Source organism: Rhinoderma darwinii, chromosome 11 (assembly GCF_050947455.1).
Source record: "Rhinoderma darwinii isolate aRhiDar2 chromosome 11, aRhiDar2.hap1, whole genome shotgun sequence".
In the NCBI taxonomy this organism is placed as follows: Eukaryota; Metazoa; Chordata; class Amphibia; order Anura; family Rhinodermatidae; genus Rhinoderma; species Rhinoderma darwinii.
In genome coordinates this window covers 89786201-89801195 of record NC_134697.1, presented here as the reverse complement: position 1 = coordinate 89801195, position 14995 = coordinate 89786201, and the positions used below count along the sequence as shown (strand labels likewise).

Below are 14995 nucleotides of genomic sequence, written 5' to 3'. Positions count from 1 at the left end.
GTTGAAACTCAACCATAAATAAGGCACAAGAAATCACACAAGCAAATGTGTACACAACAATGTAAACTATAAAATAAACAACAAATATAAAAAATTAGTGTGACCAAACCAGTAATTCATACACAGTCCCATAGTATGGCCAAATAAGCTACTGACCCAAGTTTCAGAATACCACTCAAGACCACCACCTCAGGTAACAGATGAGCATTTTGCCGTCTCAAGGGATTCTCAACCCCAAGGTTAGATCCAAAAGAGATATTTCGGAGTGGATTTTGCAGAATTTTGCATATAACAATGTAAATCACTAATTCGATTGACAGCAATTCTTCCCGAGTCCCATACATATGCGTACACTGCTCAGCCAAGTATGCCTGTGTACTCAATGGAGAGAGGGGACTAAGGTGCTGCCGGTGGCTTGTCTCCAGTTAGAACACAGAATCGGGCATGGTAAAATCCAACATGACCGATCCTTCTTACCCTCATCTGTTGTCAGGGTGAAAGTTGGGACACCCTTATACACATAAGATGGTTGGCAGGTCCCCCCAGAATCTGCCGACATTCATCTAATGTGTATCCTTTTAAGCTGTGCTTTGTGATCAAAGGTCTCCTCTTACCTGGTGATATGGGAGTCTGGTGATTGTCCATCACAATGTCATCATACTGATCCTTGTGTCCTTCTATATACTCCCACTCCTCCATGGAGAAATAGACAGTGACATCCTGACACCTTATAGGAACCTGATACACACAAACATACAAACTCAGTGCGGCAAAAGGGTCAACCATGGAATTTTTGAACCTTCAGGGCTTCTGTAATGTAAATAGCCCATACCTGGTTATGATGACAGCTGATAATTTAGTGGTTTCTTCCACACTGCTATTTTATTATGCCTTGAATATACTAAAATACGCTAATATACAAATTTACAAATAATACAACCAACTAGAGCTTCTGCGATTTCATTATAGGAAAAACTATCTATTCGTATCATATGACAGACCAATTTACACCCATGACTTTTCCTATTATTAGATATTGTAATTGTAGTTGGTTGTTTTTTAATTGATTTTAAAATATTTTATTATTAATACTTATATTTGTGTTGTAATAACGGTGGATTTTGTGCCATTGAAATTGGAGAAGGTAATGAAGAAATAAAGGGGTTGTCCGGGTACGGGGCGGTTTTCATACTAATGACCTATAATGATCGCTCATTCCCGATCATTGCTCTGTGTAATCAGGGCGACGATTAGCGGATGAACACGCTCGTTCATCGGCTGATTGTATCGTTTATGCAGCAGATAATATTATAGTTGTCGGCAGCACATCTCCCTCTGTGAACAGTAAGGCCTCATGCACACGAATGTATTTTTGTCCTCCCGTAAATACTGGCGTAAATACGGGTCCTTGGTCACACGTATTCGACCCGTATTGCACCAGTATTTACGGACCCATGCCCGTAAATACGGGTCCGGTGTCACCCGTATTTACGGGCACGTTTTCGCTACAAAATTGCACTGCAGTAATCGGCAGCCCTTCTCTGTATCAGTGCAGGATAGAGAGAAGGGACAGCCGTTTCCGCAGTAAAAGTAAAATAAATTTATACTTACCCGGCCGTTGTCTTGGTGACGCGTCCCTCTCTTGACATCCAGGCCGTCCTCCCTGGATGAAGCGGCAGTCCATGTGACTGCTGTAGCCTGTGATTGGCCTGTGATTGGCTGCAGCGGTCACATGGGCTGAAATGTCATCCCGGGAGGCCGGACTGGAGGAAGAAGCAGGGAGTTCTGCGTAAGTTCTGCAACTTGGTCCAGGAGCTCCACAGCTTCTCTCATTCGTGCCAATATAAAGAACAGGAGCCACATCTAATGATTATAATGCGGCTCCTGTGCTTTCTAATGATCCCAGACAAGAAGAACTTTACATGGAGTGAATTTAAAAATTATACATACTAGTCCTATACATTATACATACTAGTTTATTTCAGTAATTCAATTCAAAAAGTGTCTCATATATTCTATAGATTTATTACACACGGAGGGATCTATTTCCAGCATTTTTTTCTTGTAATGTTGATGATTATGGGATCAGTTAATGAAAACCAAAAATTTAGTGTCTCAGAAATTTAGAATATTATATAAGCCCAATTTAAAAAATGATTTTTAATACCAAAATGTCACCCTACTGTCAAGTCGGTCCAGTATCTGCCCTCAATACTTGGTCGGGGCTCAGACTCTGCATGAATTAATGCATCAATGCGGCATGGCATGGAGGCGATCGGGCCTGTGGCACTGCTGAGGTGTTATCAATGCGGCGTGGCATGGGAGTGATCAGCCTGTGGTACTGCTGAGGTGTTATCAATGCGGCGTGGCATGGAGGCGATCAGCCTGTGGCACTGCTGAGGTTATATTACTGCGGCGTGGCATGGAGGCGATCAGCCTATGGCACTGCTGAGGTGTTATGGAAGCCCAGGGGCAGGGCCGCCATCAGGGGGGTATTAGGGGTAGTGGTGTGAGGGGCCCGGCCAAAACTAATTGAAAGGGGGGCCCGGCAACTGCCTCGACATTCTTTTGGTAGGAAAAAACGGGCCCCTGCAATGGGGCCCGTTTTTTTCACCAAAAGAATGTCGTGAGCTGCTGCTGCTGCTGCTGCTGCGGGCCCCCTCCCCTCGTCATGGGGGGCCGTCAAACCGTCCGCCCGCGCGCGCACCCGATCTCGCGCACAATGAAACTGCCGCGCGTGCGCACTCGCGAGCGCGCATCCACGAACGCCCGCACTGGAGACCGTCCGCGCGCGCACCCGCGATCGACCGCGCGCGCACCCGCAAACGAAGCGCGCGCACCCGCGACCGGCCGCGCGCGCACCCGCGAACGAAGCGCGCGCAGCCGCGGACACACATGGACAAAACTTACCTGGAGCCTGGCTGGAGGTGAAGGACTGGACGTCTGGACCGAAGACCTCCCCTGGAAGACATCGCCGGAAGAGGACTGGAGTGGGAGCAGCTCTTCTGACACACAGTGAGTAAATTATCTCAAAGTGTTGTTTATGTATGGCCCTGTTTACACAGTATTTTGCAGGCAAAAAAAAATCTGCCTCAAAATTCCTTAAAGAATTTTGAGGCAGATTTTGACCTGCCCACACTATCTTGCCGCGTTTTTTTGCTGCGTTTTTTGCTCGCGGCGATTGAGGACAGCAGACAAAAAACGCAGCGAAAAATGCATTTTCTGCCTCCCATTGATTTAGATGGGAGGTCAGAGGCGGAACCGCGGCAAGAAAGGACGTGCTGCTTTTTCTTTTTTCCGCGACTGGCTCCCATTGATTTCAGATTAAATCAATGGGAGGCGGTTTTGGAAGTGGTTTGGTGCTGATTCTGACGCAGCGTCCGAGTCAATGTCAAGGCCCAAAAACTCTGTGAACTGGGCCTTATTGTTAGGGCTTATTCAGACGAACGTGTAATACGTCCGTGCAACGTGCGTGATTTTCACTCGCCTCGCACGGACCTATGTTACTCTATGGTGCCGTGCGGACTGTCAGTGATTTTCACACAGCGTGTGTCCGCTGCGTAAAACTCACGACATGTCCTATATTGGTGCATTGTTCGCGCATCACGCACCCATTGAAGTCAATGGGTGTGTGAAAATCACGCTCAGCACTTCCGCAGCCGTATAAACTATGAATGAAATTAGAAAAGCACCGCGTGCTACAAACATACAAACAGAGTGTCATAATGATGGCGGCTGCGCGAAAATCACGCAGCCGCGCATCATACGCTGCTGACACACGGAGCTGTTATGGACCTTTTGCATGCGCAAAATGCCACGTTTTTTGCGCGTGCAAAAAGCACACGCTTGTGTAAATCCGGCCTTAGGGTAGGAACAGACTAGGCATGAACACTGCGGATTTTATGCAACACATTTTATTGTGGATAATCCGCAGCGTATCACAGTCGCAGCAGAGTGGATGAGATTTGAACAAATCTCATCCACACGCTGCAAAAATAATGGACCTGCAGTGTGGCTTTGGCTTTTTAAGTCGCATGTCAATGTATTCTATGGAATCGCTGCTCCTCTGTTGCGGAAATGCTGCGATTCTGCCGCAAAAATCACACAAGAGAAGAAAAAAAAGGTACTTTTTTAAATTGATAAAGTTTAGACTTGCCCCGGCCGTAGTCCTGGTGACGCGATCCTCTATTCTTAGCGCAGCTCGGCCTCCTGTCATGACGTTTCATCCCATGTGACTGATGCAGCGGTCACATGGTCTACAGCGTCATCCCAGGAGGCGGGGCTACGTTCAGAAGAGAGAGATGCGTCACCAGGACTACGGCCAGGGCAAGTCTAAACTTTTTTTTCCCTGCAGGATTCCCGCAGCGGACACGCCTCACGAAACCTGCGCCACTATTTGGTGCGGTTTTGCTGGCAGAATTCCCTGCGGCTCCCGGGATAAGCTGTGTAGTTTTACTCAGCATATCCGCCTAGTGTGTCCCTTATGATGTCGCTCCTGGAGCTGCTGCCGCTCTCTAAATAGCCAGTTGGTCCAGTAGAATTTGGAATTATTTTTTTTTGTGAACCAGCTTAAAAAAATACAAAACTTTTGTGTTAGGGCCTGTTCACATCACCGTTCGCTTCCGCTCCGGGGTTCCTTCTGAGGTTTCTGTCGGGTGAACCCCGCAACGGAAAGTGAAAGTGACAGCACAGCTTCCGTTTCAGTCACCATTGATCTCAATGGTGACGGAAACATCGCTAATGGTTTCCGTTCGTCACCATTCCGGCTGGTTTTCGGACGGAATTAATAGCGCAGTCGACTGCGCTAATGGTGATGCAAACGGAAGCTGTGCTATCACTTTTACTTTACGTTGCGGGGTTCACCCGACAGAAACCTCAGAAGGAACCCCGGAGCGGAAGCGAACAGTGATGTGAACAGGCCCTAACACCAAAGTTTTGTATTTTTTTAAGCTGGTTCACAAAAAAAAATAATTCCAAATTCTACTGGACCAACTGCCTATTTAGAGACCGGCAGCAGCTCCAGGAGCGACATCATAAGGGACACACTAGGCGGATATGCTGAGTAAAACTACACAGCTTATCCCGGGAGCCGCAGGGAATTCCGCCAGCAAAACCGCACCAAATAGTGGCGCAGGTTTCGTGAGGCGTGTCCGCTGCGGGAATCCTGCAGGGAAAAAAAAGTTTAGACTTACCCCGGCCGTAGTTTAAGTGACGCATCTCTCTCTTCTGAACGTAGCCCCGCCTCCTGGGATGACGCTGTAGACCATGTGACCGCTGCAGCAGTCACATGGGATGAAACGTCATGACAGGAGGCGGGGCTGCGCTAAGAATAGAGGATCGCGTCACCAGGACTACGGCCGGGGCAAGTCTAAACTTTATCAATTTAAAAAAGTGGCTTTTTTTTTTTTTCTCATTTGTGATTTTTGCGGCAGAACCGCAGCATTTCTGCAACAGAGGAGCGGCGATTCCACAGAATACATTGACATGCGACTTAAAAAGCCAAAAAGTCACACTGCAGGTCCATTATTTTTGCAGCGTGTGGATGAGATTTGTTCAAACCTCATCCACTCTGCTGCGACTGTGATACGCTGCGGATTATCCACAATAAAATGTGTTGCATAAAATCCGCAGTGTTCATGCCTAGTGTGTTCCTACCCTAAGGCCGGATTTACACAAGCGTGTGCTTTTTGCGCGCGCAAAAACGTGGCGTTTTGCGCTTGCAAAAGGTCCATAACAGCTCCGTGTGTCAGCAGCGTATGATGCGCGGCTGTGTGATTTTCGCGCAGCCGCCATCATTATGACACTCTGTTTGTATGTTTGTAGCACGTGGTGCTTTTCTGTTTTCATTCATAGTTTATACGGCTGCGGAAGCGCTGGGCGTGATTTTCACGCACCCATTGACTTCAATGGGTGCGTGATGCGCGAACAATGCACAAATATCGGACATGTCGTGAGTTTTACGCAGCGGACTCGCGCTGCGTGAAAATCACTGACAGTCTGCACGGCACCATAGAGTAACATAGGTCTGTGCAAGGCGCGTGAAAATCACACACGTTTCACGGACGTATTACACGTTCGTCTGAATAAGCCCTAACAATAAGGCCCAGTTCAACGTTTTTGGGCCTTGATATTGACTCGGACACTGCGTCAGAATCAGCACCAAAAAACTTTCAAAACCGCCTCCCATTGATTTAATCTGAAATCAATGGGAGCCAGTCGCGGAAAAAAGAAAAAGCAGCACATCCTTTCTTGCCGCGGTTCTGCCTCTGACCTGCCATCTAAATCAATGGGAGGCAGAAAATGCATTTTTCGCTGCGTTTTCTGTCTGCTGTCCTCAATCGCCGTGGGCAAAAAACGCGGCAAGATAGTGTGGGCAGGTCAAAATCTGCCTCAAAATTCGGTGCGCGCTTCCAGGCGGTCGCCGGTGCGCATGCGCGGGAGTTTGCGTGGTGCGCGTGATCGGTCGCACGGGCGGCGGTGTTTGACGGCCCCCATGCTACCCAGGGCCGCCATCAGGGGGGGTATTAGGGGTACTGATGTGAGAGGCCCGGCCAAACCTAATTGAAAGGGGGGCCCGCAGCTCATGACATTCTTTTGGTGAAAAAAACGGGGCCTGTTTTTTTTCTACCAAAGGCAAGTCGCGGCAGTTTGCCGGGCCCCCCTTTCAATTAGGTTTGGCCGGGCCTCTCACATCAGTACCCCTAATACCCCCCCTGATGGCGGCCCTGGGTACCATGATATAGTACTGGACGGAGTACCGTTAACAGGCGGTGCCACGGTAGGGGGGCCCAGAAAATGTAGCTGTAGGGGGCCCTGAAATTCCTGATGGCGGCCCTGCCCAGGGGTTGTATGATATCGGTCTTCAGCTCGTCTGCATTGTTGGGTCTGGTGTCTCATCTTCCTCTTGACAATACCCCATAGTGTAGATTCTCTATGGGGTTTAGGTCAGGCGAGTTTGCTGGCCAATCAGGCGCAGTGATACTGTGGTTATTACACCAGATATTAGTACTTTTGGCAGTGTGGGCAGGTGCCAAGTCCTGCTGGAAAATGAAATCGGCATCTCCATAAAGCTGGTCAGCAGAGGGAAGCATGAAGTGCTGGGACATGTCCTGCTAGACGCTGTGCTGATTCTGGACTTGATATAACATATTGGACCTGGTCTGTGCTCAGTGTCCAAAGTCCTGTTTTCAGATGAAAGTAAATTTTGCATTTCATTTGGAAATCTCAGTCCCAGACTCTGGAGGAAGAGTGGAGAGGCGTCAATCCAAGTTGCTTGCGGTCCAGTGTGAAGTTTCCGAAGTCAGTGGTGGTTTGGGGGGCCATGTCATCTGCTGGTGTTGGTCCACTGTGTTATATTAAGTCCAGAGTCAACCCAGGCATCTACCAGGATAATGTCCCGATAGTGCCCCCCAGAGTATAATGCCCGATTTTGAATTCAATCACACCAGATGTTATAAATAACGTTATCGACACGTTTTACGGACACTGTCAAGTTGTTGAAGGACATCAGTTCAAACATTTGATTTAATACAGTAATTGTTATGTTTGTACAAATACACATAATACATGTCCTTGGTCTTGCTTAGGTTGGCCGGACAACACACACTCACACACAGCGCAGAGAGGGATTGGAGTCGTTCAATACCAGGGGAATAACGAGCCCCGGGGTCTTTATCTTGGGCTGTGTGCGCACACACACATGAGAGGCAAGGGGACTCACATTAATCTAGCACCCAGATGAGATGTAAATCCGACCGTGAGACCTCTGCGTGGTACATTTTGGGTAATGCTAATTCCGGCGGTAGCCGATAATAAAGATGATAACTTTAACGTTAAATATCTCAGCGAAATAAAATCCTATCTCAAAATCATTTGCAACATCATTTTTTTATTGAAAAGAGCTTTCAAGTGAGCCCCCACTCGACCCCCCCCCGTGCCATTTAAGATTTTGCTGCCCCCATAAATCCCACCAAATATCAACCCTCTATCTCGAGCCGTTCAATAGTTATGATGGTGTTCCGGAACCCTTGGGGGCACTGTATATATATACACACACACACACACACACACACACACACACACACACACACACACATATATATACACACACATATATACAGTGAAGGAAATAAGTATTTGATCCCTTGCTGATTTTGTAAGTTTGCCCACTGTCAAAGACATGAACAGTCTAGAATTTTTAGGCTAGGTTAATTTTACCAGTGAGAGATAGATAATATAAAAAAAAAACTGAAAATCACATAGTCAAAATTATATATATTTATTTGCATTGTGCACAGAGAAATAAGTATTTGATCCCCTACCAACCATTAAGAGTTCAGCCTCCTCCAGACCAGTTACACGCTCCAAATCAACTTGGTGCCTGCATTAAAGACAGCTGTCTTAAATGGTCACCTGTATAAAAGACTCCTGTCCACAAACTCAATGAATCAGTCTGACTCTAACCTCTACAACATGGGCAAGACCAAAGAGCTTTCTAAGGATGTCAGGGACAAGATCATAGACCTGCACAAGGCTGGAATGGGCTACAAAACCATAAGTAAGACCGGGTCCCGCCCGAGCCCGAGTGTCGGCCGGTAAAATCGGCCATTTTGCCCGGCCGGTTTGCATTATTTTTGCATCCGTTCCGGGCCGGGCAGATCTGGACAGTGACATCAGCGGCAACTCATGAAGGCGAATCCCCATGTGTTCGGGGATTCCACTTCAGGAGTTTCCCCTGATGTCACTGCCCAGATATGGACAGAGATATCAAGCGCTCTGTCCAGGAGCGGAATCCCCGAAAACACGGGGATTCCGCTCCTTCAAGGAGCTAACGTGCGGCTAGCACATAGCAGAGCGGGTAGATACCTCCCTGCTCTGCTATAGTGGCGTCGCTACAGTAGTAGCAGCCGCAGCAGCAGCTGGTAGCGGCACCATCGAAGGTGTCTCCGGGCCAGGGCGCTTTTAAAACAAGCAGGGGACGGGAGCCAGCGCAGCGCTCCCTTCCACCTGCTTTACACCCCGGCCCTGCCACACAGTGTACAGCCATTCGTCCGAATGGCATCAACTCCTCCTCCTCACATGCAATCTGTGCTGTGAGGAGGAGGAGATAGAGCGAAAGCGCCAGAAAACCCGGCCATCACTCGGGACACATCCCGGTGATGGCCGTGTATTACCCGGCCCCATAGACTTCTATGGGAGCCGGGCGGCCGGGTACCTGGCCGAAAATAGAGCATGTCCTATTTTTTGACGGCCGGTTTTTCCGGCCGTCAAAAAATCGGTTGTGTGAATAGCCCCATTAGGGGTCTATTATTCCTAATGCAGCCGGGTGCCGGCCAATTTATGAACGGCCGGCACCCGGCCGGGAAACCCTGCCGTGTGAATGAGGCCTAAGACGCTGGGTGAGAAGGAGACAACTGTTGGTGCAATAGTAAGAAAATGGAAGACATACAAAATGACTGTCAATCGACATCGATCTGGGGCTCCATGCAAAATCTCACCTCGTGGGGTATCCTTGATCCTGAGGAAGGTGAGCGCCGAAAACTACACGGGGGGAACTTGTTAATGATCTCAAGTCAGCTGGGACCACAGTCACCAAGAAAACCATTGGTAACACATTACGCCGTAATGGATTAAAATCCTGCAGTGCCCGCAAGGTCCCCCTGCTGAAGAAGGCACATGTACAGGCCCGTTTGAAGTTTGCAAATGAACATCTGGATGATTCGGAGAGTGATTGGGAGAAGGTGCTGTGGTCAGATGAGACTAAAATTTAGCTCTTTGGCATTAACTCTACTCGCCGTGTTTGGAGGAAGAGAAATGCTGCCTATGACCCAAAGAACACCGTCCCCACTGTCAAGCATGGAGGTGGAAACATTATGTTTTGGGGGTGTTTCTCTGCTAAGGGCACAGGACTACTTCACTGCATCAATGGGAGAATGGATGGTCTTCCAGCACGACAATGACCCGAAACATACAGCCAAGGAAACAAATGAGTGGCTCAAAAAGAAGCACATTAAGGTCATGGAGTGGCCTAGCCAGTCTCCAGACCTTAATTCCATCGAAAACTTATGGAGGGAGCTGAAGATCCGAGTTGCCAAGCGACAGCCTAGAAATCTTAATGATTTACAGATGATCTGCAAAGAGGAGTGGGCCAAAATTCCATCTAAAATGTGTGCAAACCTCATCATCAACTACAAAAAAAGTCTGACCGCTGTGCTTGCCAACAAGGGTTTTGCCACCAAGTATTAAGTCTTGTTTGCCAAAGGGATAAAATACTTATTTCGCTGTGCACAATGCAAATAAATATATATAATTTTGACAATGTGATTTTCTTTTTTTTTTTTTATATAATCTATCTCTCACTGGTAAAATTAACCTAGCCTAAAAATTCTAGACTGTTCATGTCTTTGACAGTGGGCAAACTTACAAAATCAGCAAGGGATCAAATACTTATTTCCTTCACTAATATATATATATATATATATATATATATATATATATATATATATATATATATATATATATATATATACACACACACACATATATATATATATATACACATATATATATATATATATATATATATACACATACACACACATATATATTGTTACGTCCATGGCCGGGGATTGCCGTTCTAACTCACCCTCTGACGATCCCGGCCATGGACACCTCTCTGCTCGGCGTCCTCCTCCCTCTGGCAGACGCCGGCACTGTCTTCCGGGTCCTTGCGCCGTTCCCCGCAGGGCGCGCGCGCCCGCGCGTGCACGGCCTTAAAGGTCCAGTACGCGTCCAGCTGCCAGTAATCAGTTATCAGCCCAAATGGCTGCTGGACTATAAAAAGGGGCTCTGCCCACTGGTTCCTTACCTGAGCGTTGTTGTATACCCTAGTCTGTCTTGCTAAAGGTCTCCCAGTGTTTTCCAGTTCCCAGAGTTGCCCGTCCCTGCTGCCTGTACCCTGTATCCCGTACTATCGTTACCTGCTGTAAAAGCCAAGTCGTGTCTTCCGCCACATCCGCAGCGTCACCTGCTGCGAAAGTCAAGTCGTGTCTTCCGCCGCTACCGTGGCGTCACCTGCTGTGAAAGCCAAGTTGTGTCTTCCGCCGCATCCGCGGCGTCTCCTGCTGTGAAAGCCAAGTCGTGATCCTGCCACTGTCTACATTGCCTCAGGTACCCGTTTTGAACTATAGACATTGTTTTGTACCTTCGTGGCCAGCTGCTACCTCGCTACGCGGTACGGCCCAGTGGGTCCACACCCCACGTCGTGACAGTACGCTCAGGCCATGGACCCCGCTGGCCAAGTCAAGAGCCTGTCATCCTCCAAAGCCATGCAGGCAGACCTGCAGGATCTGCAAGCGCGACAGGATCAACTCATTTTGGCAGTAAACTCCATGGCGCAGCATCTTGGTGCACTAGTTTCTTCCGTCATCGCCCCTAGTGAAACTCCTCCGATCGACCCTCCTGCTACACCTCCTGGCAGCTCCAGCTCGGACTCTCGGTTCTCGCTGCCATTGCCACCACGGTTTCATGGAGCTGCAAGTTCGTGCAGGGGGTTCCTGAACCAATGCCAAATCCACTTCACTCTGCACGCCCAAGAATTTCCTTCGGACGGAGCCAGGATCGCCTTTATTGTATCCCTACTCGCCAGCAAGGCCCTGGCGTGGGCGAATCCAATCTGGGAACGACAGGGACCCGTGACCAGAGACTTCCTGGGGTTTGTGCGGTTGTTCCGTTCCGTATTTGAGGAGCCTGGACGAGCTTCATCGGCTGCCACTGCTATTTTTAACCTGCGTCAGGAGGACACCTCCGTGGGCGAATACACCATCCAGTTCTGGACTCTGGCAGGAGAATTGTCTTGGAACAATGAGGCCTTGATAGCATCCTTCTGGCATGGCCTATCGCCTGAGATCAAAGACGAACTGGCTGCTCGAGATCTCCCAGCTGCCTGGATGATCTGATTCTACTGGCTACCCGCGTGGACATAAGGCTCAGAGAGAGATCCCAAGAGATTCTACAGGAGAGACGGCTTCCTAGACTGGCGCCCAACTTCCAGCAACCCCTCTTGCCCTGTTCTTCTGCTGCGCCCGAGGTCCCGATGCAGGTGGATTGGCTTAAACTGTCTGATCAGGAGAAACTGCGCAGGCGCACCTCTGGACTCTGTCTGTATTGCGGCCTCGCTGGCCATGTCGTGCGTCTGTGTCCCCAGAGGCCTAAGAAACCCCAATGTCTGGGATTGGTTGGAGAGACCACCCTGGGCGCTACTGCACTTGATAGGGAATTCTCGTCCAAGCTGTTCATTCCTGTGACCATTGTCGCTGGCGGGAGACCTCATCCAGTCTCTGCCTACCTGGACTCCGGCTCCGCAGCCAATTTCATCTGTCAAGACCTTGTGGATCTCCTTCAGTTGCCCACTGTTTTGCTGGAGAGACCATTGATCATTGCCTCGGTAGATGGACTGCCTTTGCCTGACCCAGTATTGTCTGTGACCAAGCCGTTGAGACTCCAGGTGGGAGCTCTTCATTCCGAGCTGATCTCTCTGTATGTCCTGTCCAAGGTTGTCAACCCCGTGCTGCTGGGCTAGCCTTGGCTCCGTCTTCACGCCCCAGTCCTGAATTGGAACTCTGGAGAGGTTCTTCAGTGGGGTCCCAAGTGTCTAGACCGCTGTCTGGGCCATGTCCGTCCATCCCAGCCTTCTTCGCCTCAGTCATTGTCTGGGCTACCTCCTTGTTACTCTCAGTTCGCTGATGCCTTCGACAAAAAGGAGGCAGAGATATTGCCACCACATCGAGAATACGACTGTCCCATCGACTTGGTTCCTGACTCTTCTCCTCCTCATGGTAGAATATACCCTCTTTCCTTGCCAGAGACCCAGTCTATGTCGGCCTACATTAAAGAGAATCTGGAGAGGGGCTTCATACGAAAGTCTTCATCCCCGGCCGGAGCCGGGTTTTTCTTTGTCAAAAAGAAGGATGGATCACTTCGACCCTGCATTGACTACCGGGGTCTCAATCAGATCACGGTGAAGAACAGGTACCCCTTGCTGTTGATTTCTGAGCTCTTTGATCGTATACGGGGGGGGGGGGGCGAAAAATCTTTCCAAGCTTGACCTGCGGGGGGCCTACAATCTAATCCGGATCCGTCAGGGAGACGAGTGGAAGACTGCCTTTAACACACGTGATGGACACTACGAATATTTGGTCATGCCCTTCGGCCTGTGTAATGCTCCCGCAGTATTTCAAGAATTTGTGAATGAGATATTTCGTGACCTCCTCTATGTCTGTGTTGTGGTGTACCTCGATGATATCTTGATTTTTTCCCCAGATCTTGTGACTCATCAGGGCCATGTCCGCCAGGTGTTGCTTAGATTAAGAGAGAATCATCTCTACGCCAAGTTGGAGAAGTGTGTGTTCCAAGAAAAGTCTCTACCCTTCCTGGGCTACATTATCTCTGATCAGGGTCTCAAGATGGATCCCGAGAAGGTCAAGGCTGTCCTGGAGTGGCCACGTCCCCAAGGCATAAGGGCCATACATCGCTTCCTGGGATTCGCCAACTTCTACAGACTATTCATCCCCAACTTCTCTTCTCTGACAGCTCCCATCTCCACCCTCACTAAAAAGGGTATGAATGCCAAAGTATGGACTCCAGAGGCGGAGATCGCATTTGAAACCTTAAAGAAAGCCTTCATGTCTGCCTCCATTCTGCACCATCCTGATGTGTCCCTGCAGTTTTCGTTAGAGGTGGACGCCTCCTCTATTGGTGCCGGGGCTCTATTGTACCAGAGGGGTTCGAAAGGCAAGACGGTGGTATGTGGTTACTACTCCAAGCTGTTTTCTTCTGCAGAGCGCAACTACTCGATTGGGGACCGGGAGTTACTGGCCATCCAGCTGGCTCTGCAGGAATGGAGACACCTACTGGAAGGCGCAGCTCATCCTATCCTGGTCTTCACGGACCACAAGAACTTGACCTACCTACAGACGGCTCAACGACTGAACCCTCGTCAAGCCAGATGGTCATTGTTTTTTGCACGGTTCCGGTTCGAACTCCACTACCGACCTGCCGACACGAATGTGAGGGCCGATGCCTTGTCCAGGTCTTTTGAAACAGAGGACACTGTGGAGTCCCCACAGAATATTATCGATCCCTACTCTGTCAACCCTCTGTAGGTTAGAGGCATTCCCCCAGGAAAAACTTTCGTACGGCTGGCAGACAGAGAAAGAATCCTTCGCTGGGGTCACTGTTCCAAGCTGGCAGGACATGCGGGTGCCCGTAAGACCCGAGACCTGATTGGCCATCAGTTCTGGTGGCCCACGCTGCCCAAAGACGTCATAGACTTTGTCTCCTCCTGTACGGTGTGTGCAGCCAACAAGGGTGCCCACTCCAGACCAGCTAGTCTGCTCCAACCACTGCCGGTGCCCGAGGCCCCCTGGCGGCATATTGCTATGGATTTTGTTACGGATCTGCCTCCCTCTGCAGGATGTAGTGTGATCTGGGTGGTGGTGGATCGTTTTTCTAAGATGGCTCATTTTGTTCCCCTGACTGGCCTGCCTTCTGCCGCTCGACTGGCTGACCTCTTCATGCAACACATCTTCCGTCTGCATGGATTACCTCTGCATATTGTCACGGATCGAGGGGTCCAGTTCACCTCTAAGTTCTGGAGAGCACTCTGCGGCCTACTCGGGGTAAAGTTGGACTTCTCCTCAGCTTATCACCCTCAGTCCAATGGGCAAGTTGAGAGGATTAATCAAATTATGGAGAACTACCTACGGCACTTTGTCTCCAGAAGACATGATGACTGGGTGCAGCTGCTTCCGTGGGCGGAGTTCTCTTATAATAATCATACCAGTGAGTCCACCCCTTCCAGTCCGTTCTTTATAGTCTATGGCCAACATCCTCGAATACCCCTACCCGGCTCTACTATGTCTCAGGTGCCTGCAGCCGATTCTACCTTCAGGAACTTTCTGGAAATATGGCAGCAGACACGGTCTTCTATTCTGCT

General features: G+C 49.3%; 1 protein-coding gene across 1 annotated transcript in view; it reads right to left on the bottom strand.

The window, feature by feature from the left end:
• The window catches only part of LOC142663007 (uncharacterized), a 65240-nt gene that overhangs the window by 39174 nt on the left and 11071 nt on the right, over positions 1 to 14995 (bottom strand). Inside the window, 1 exon segment of the mRNA XM_075841301.1 lies at positions 615 to 738. Coding sequence (XP_075697416.1) covers positions 615 to 699 — 85 coding nt within the window. The 5' untranslated portion in view covers positions 700 to 738.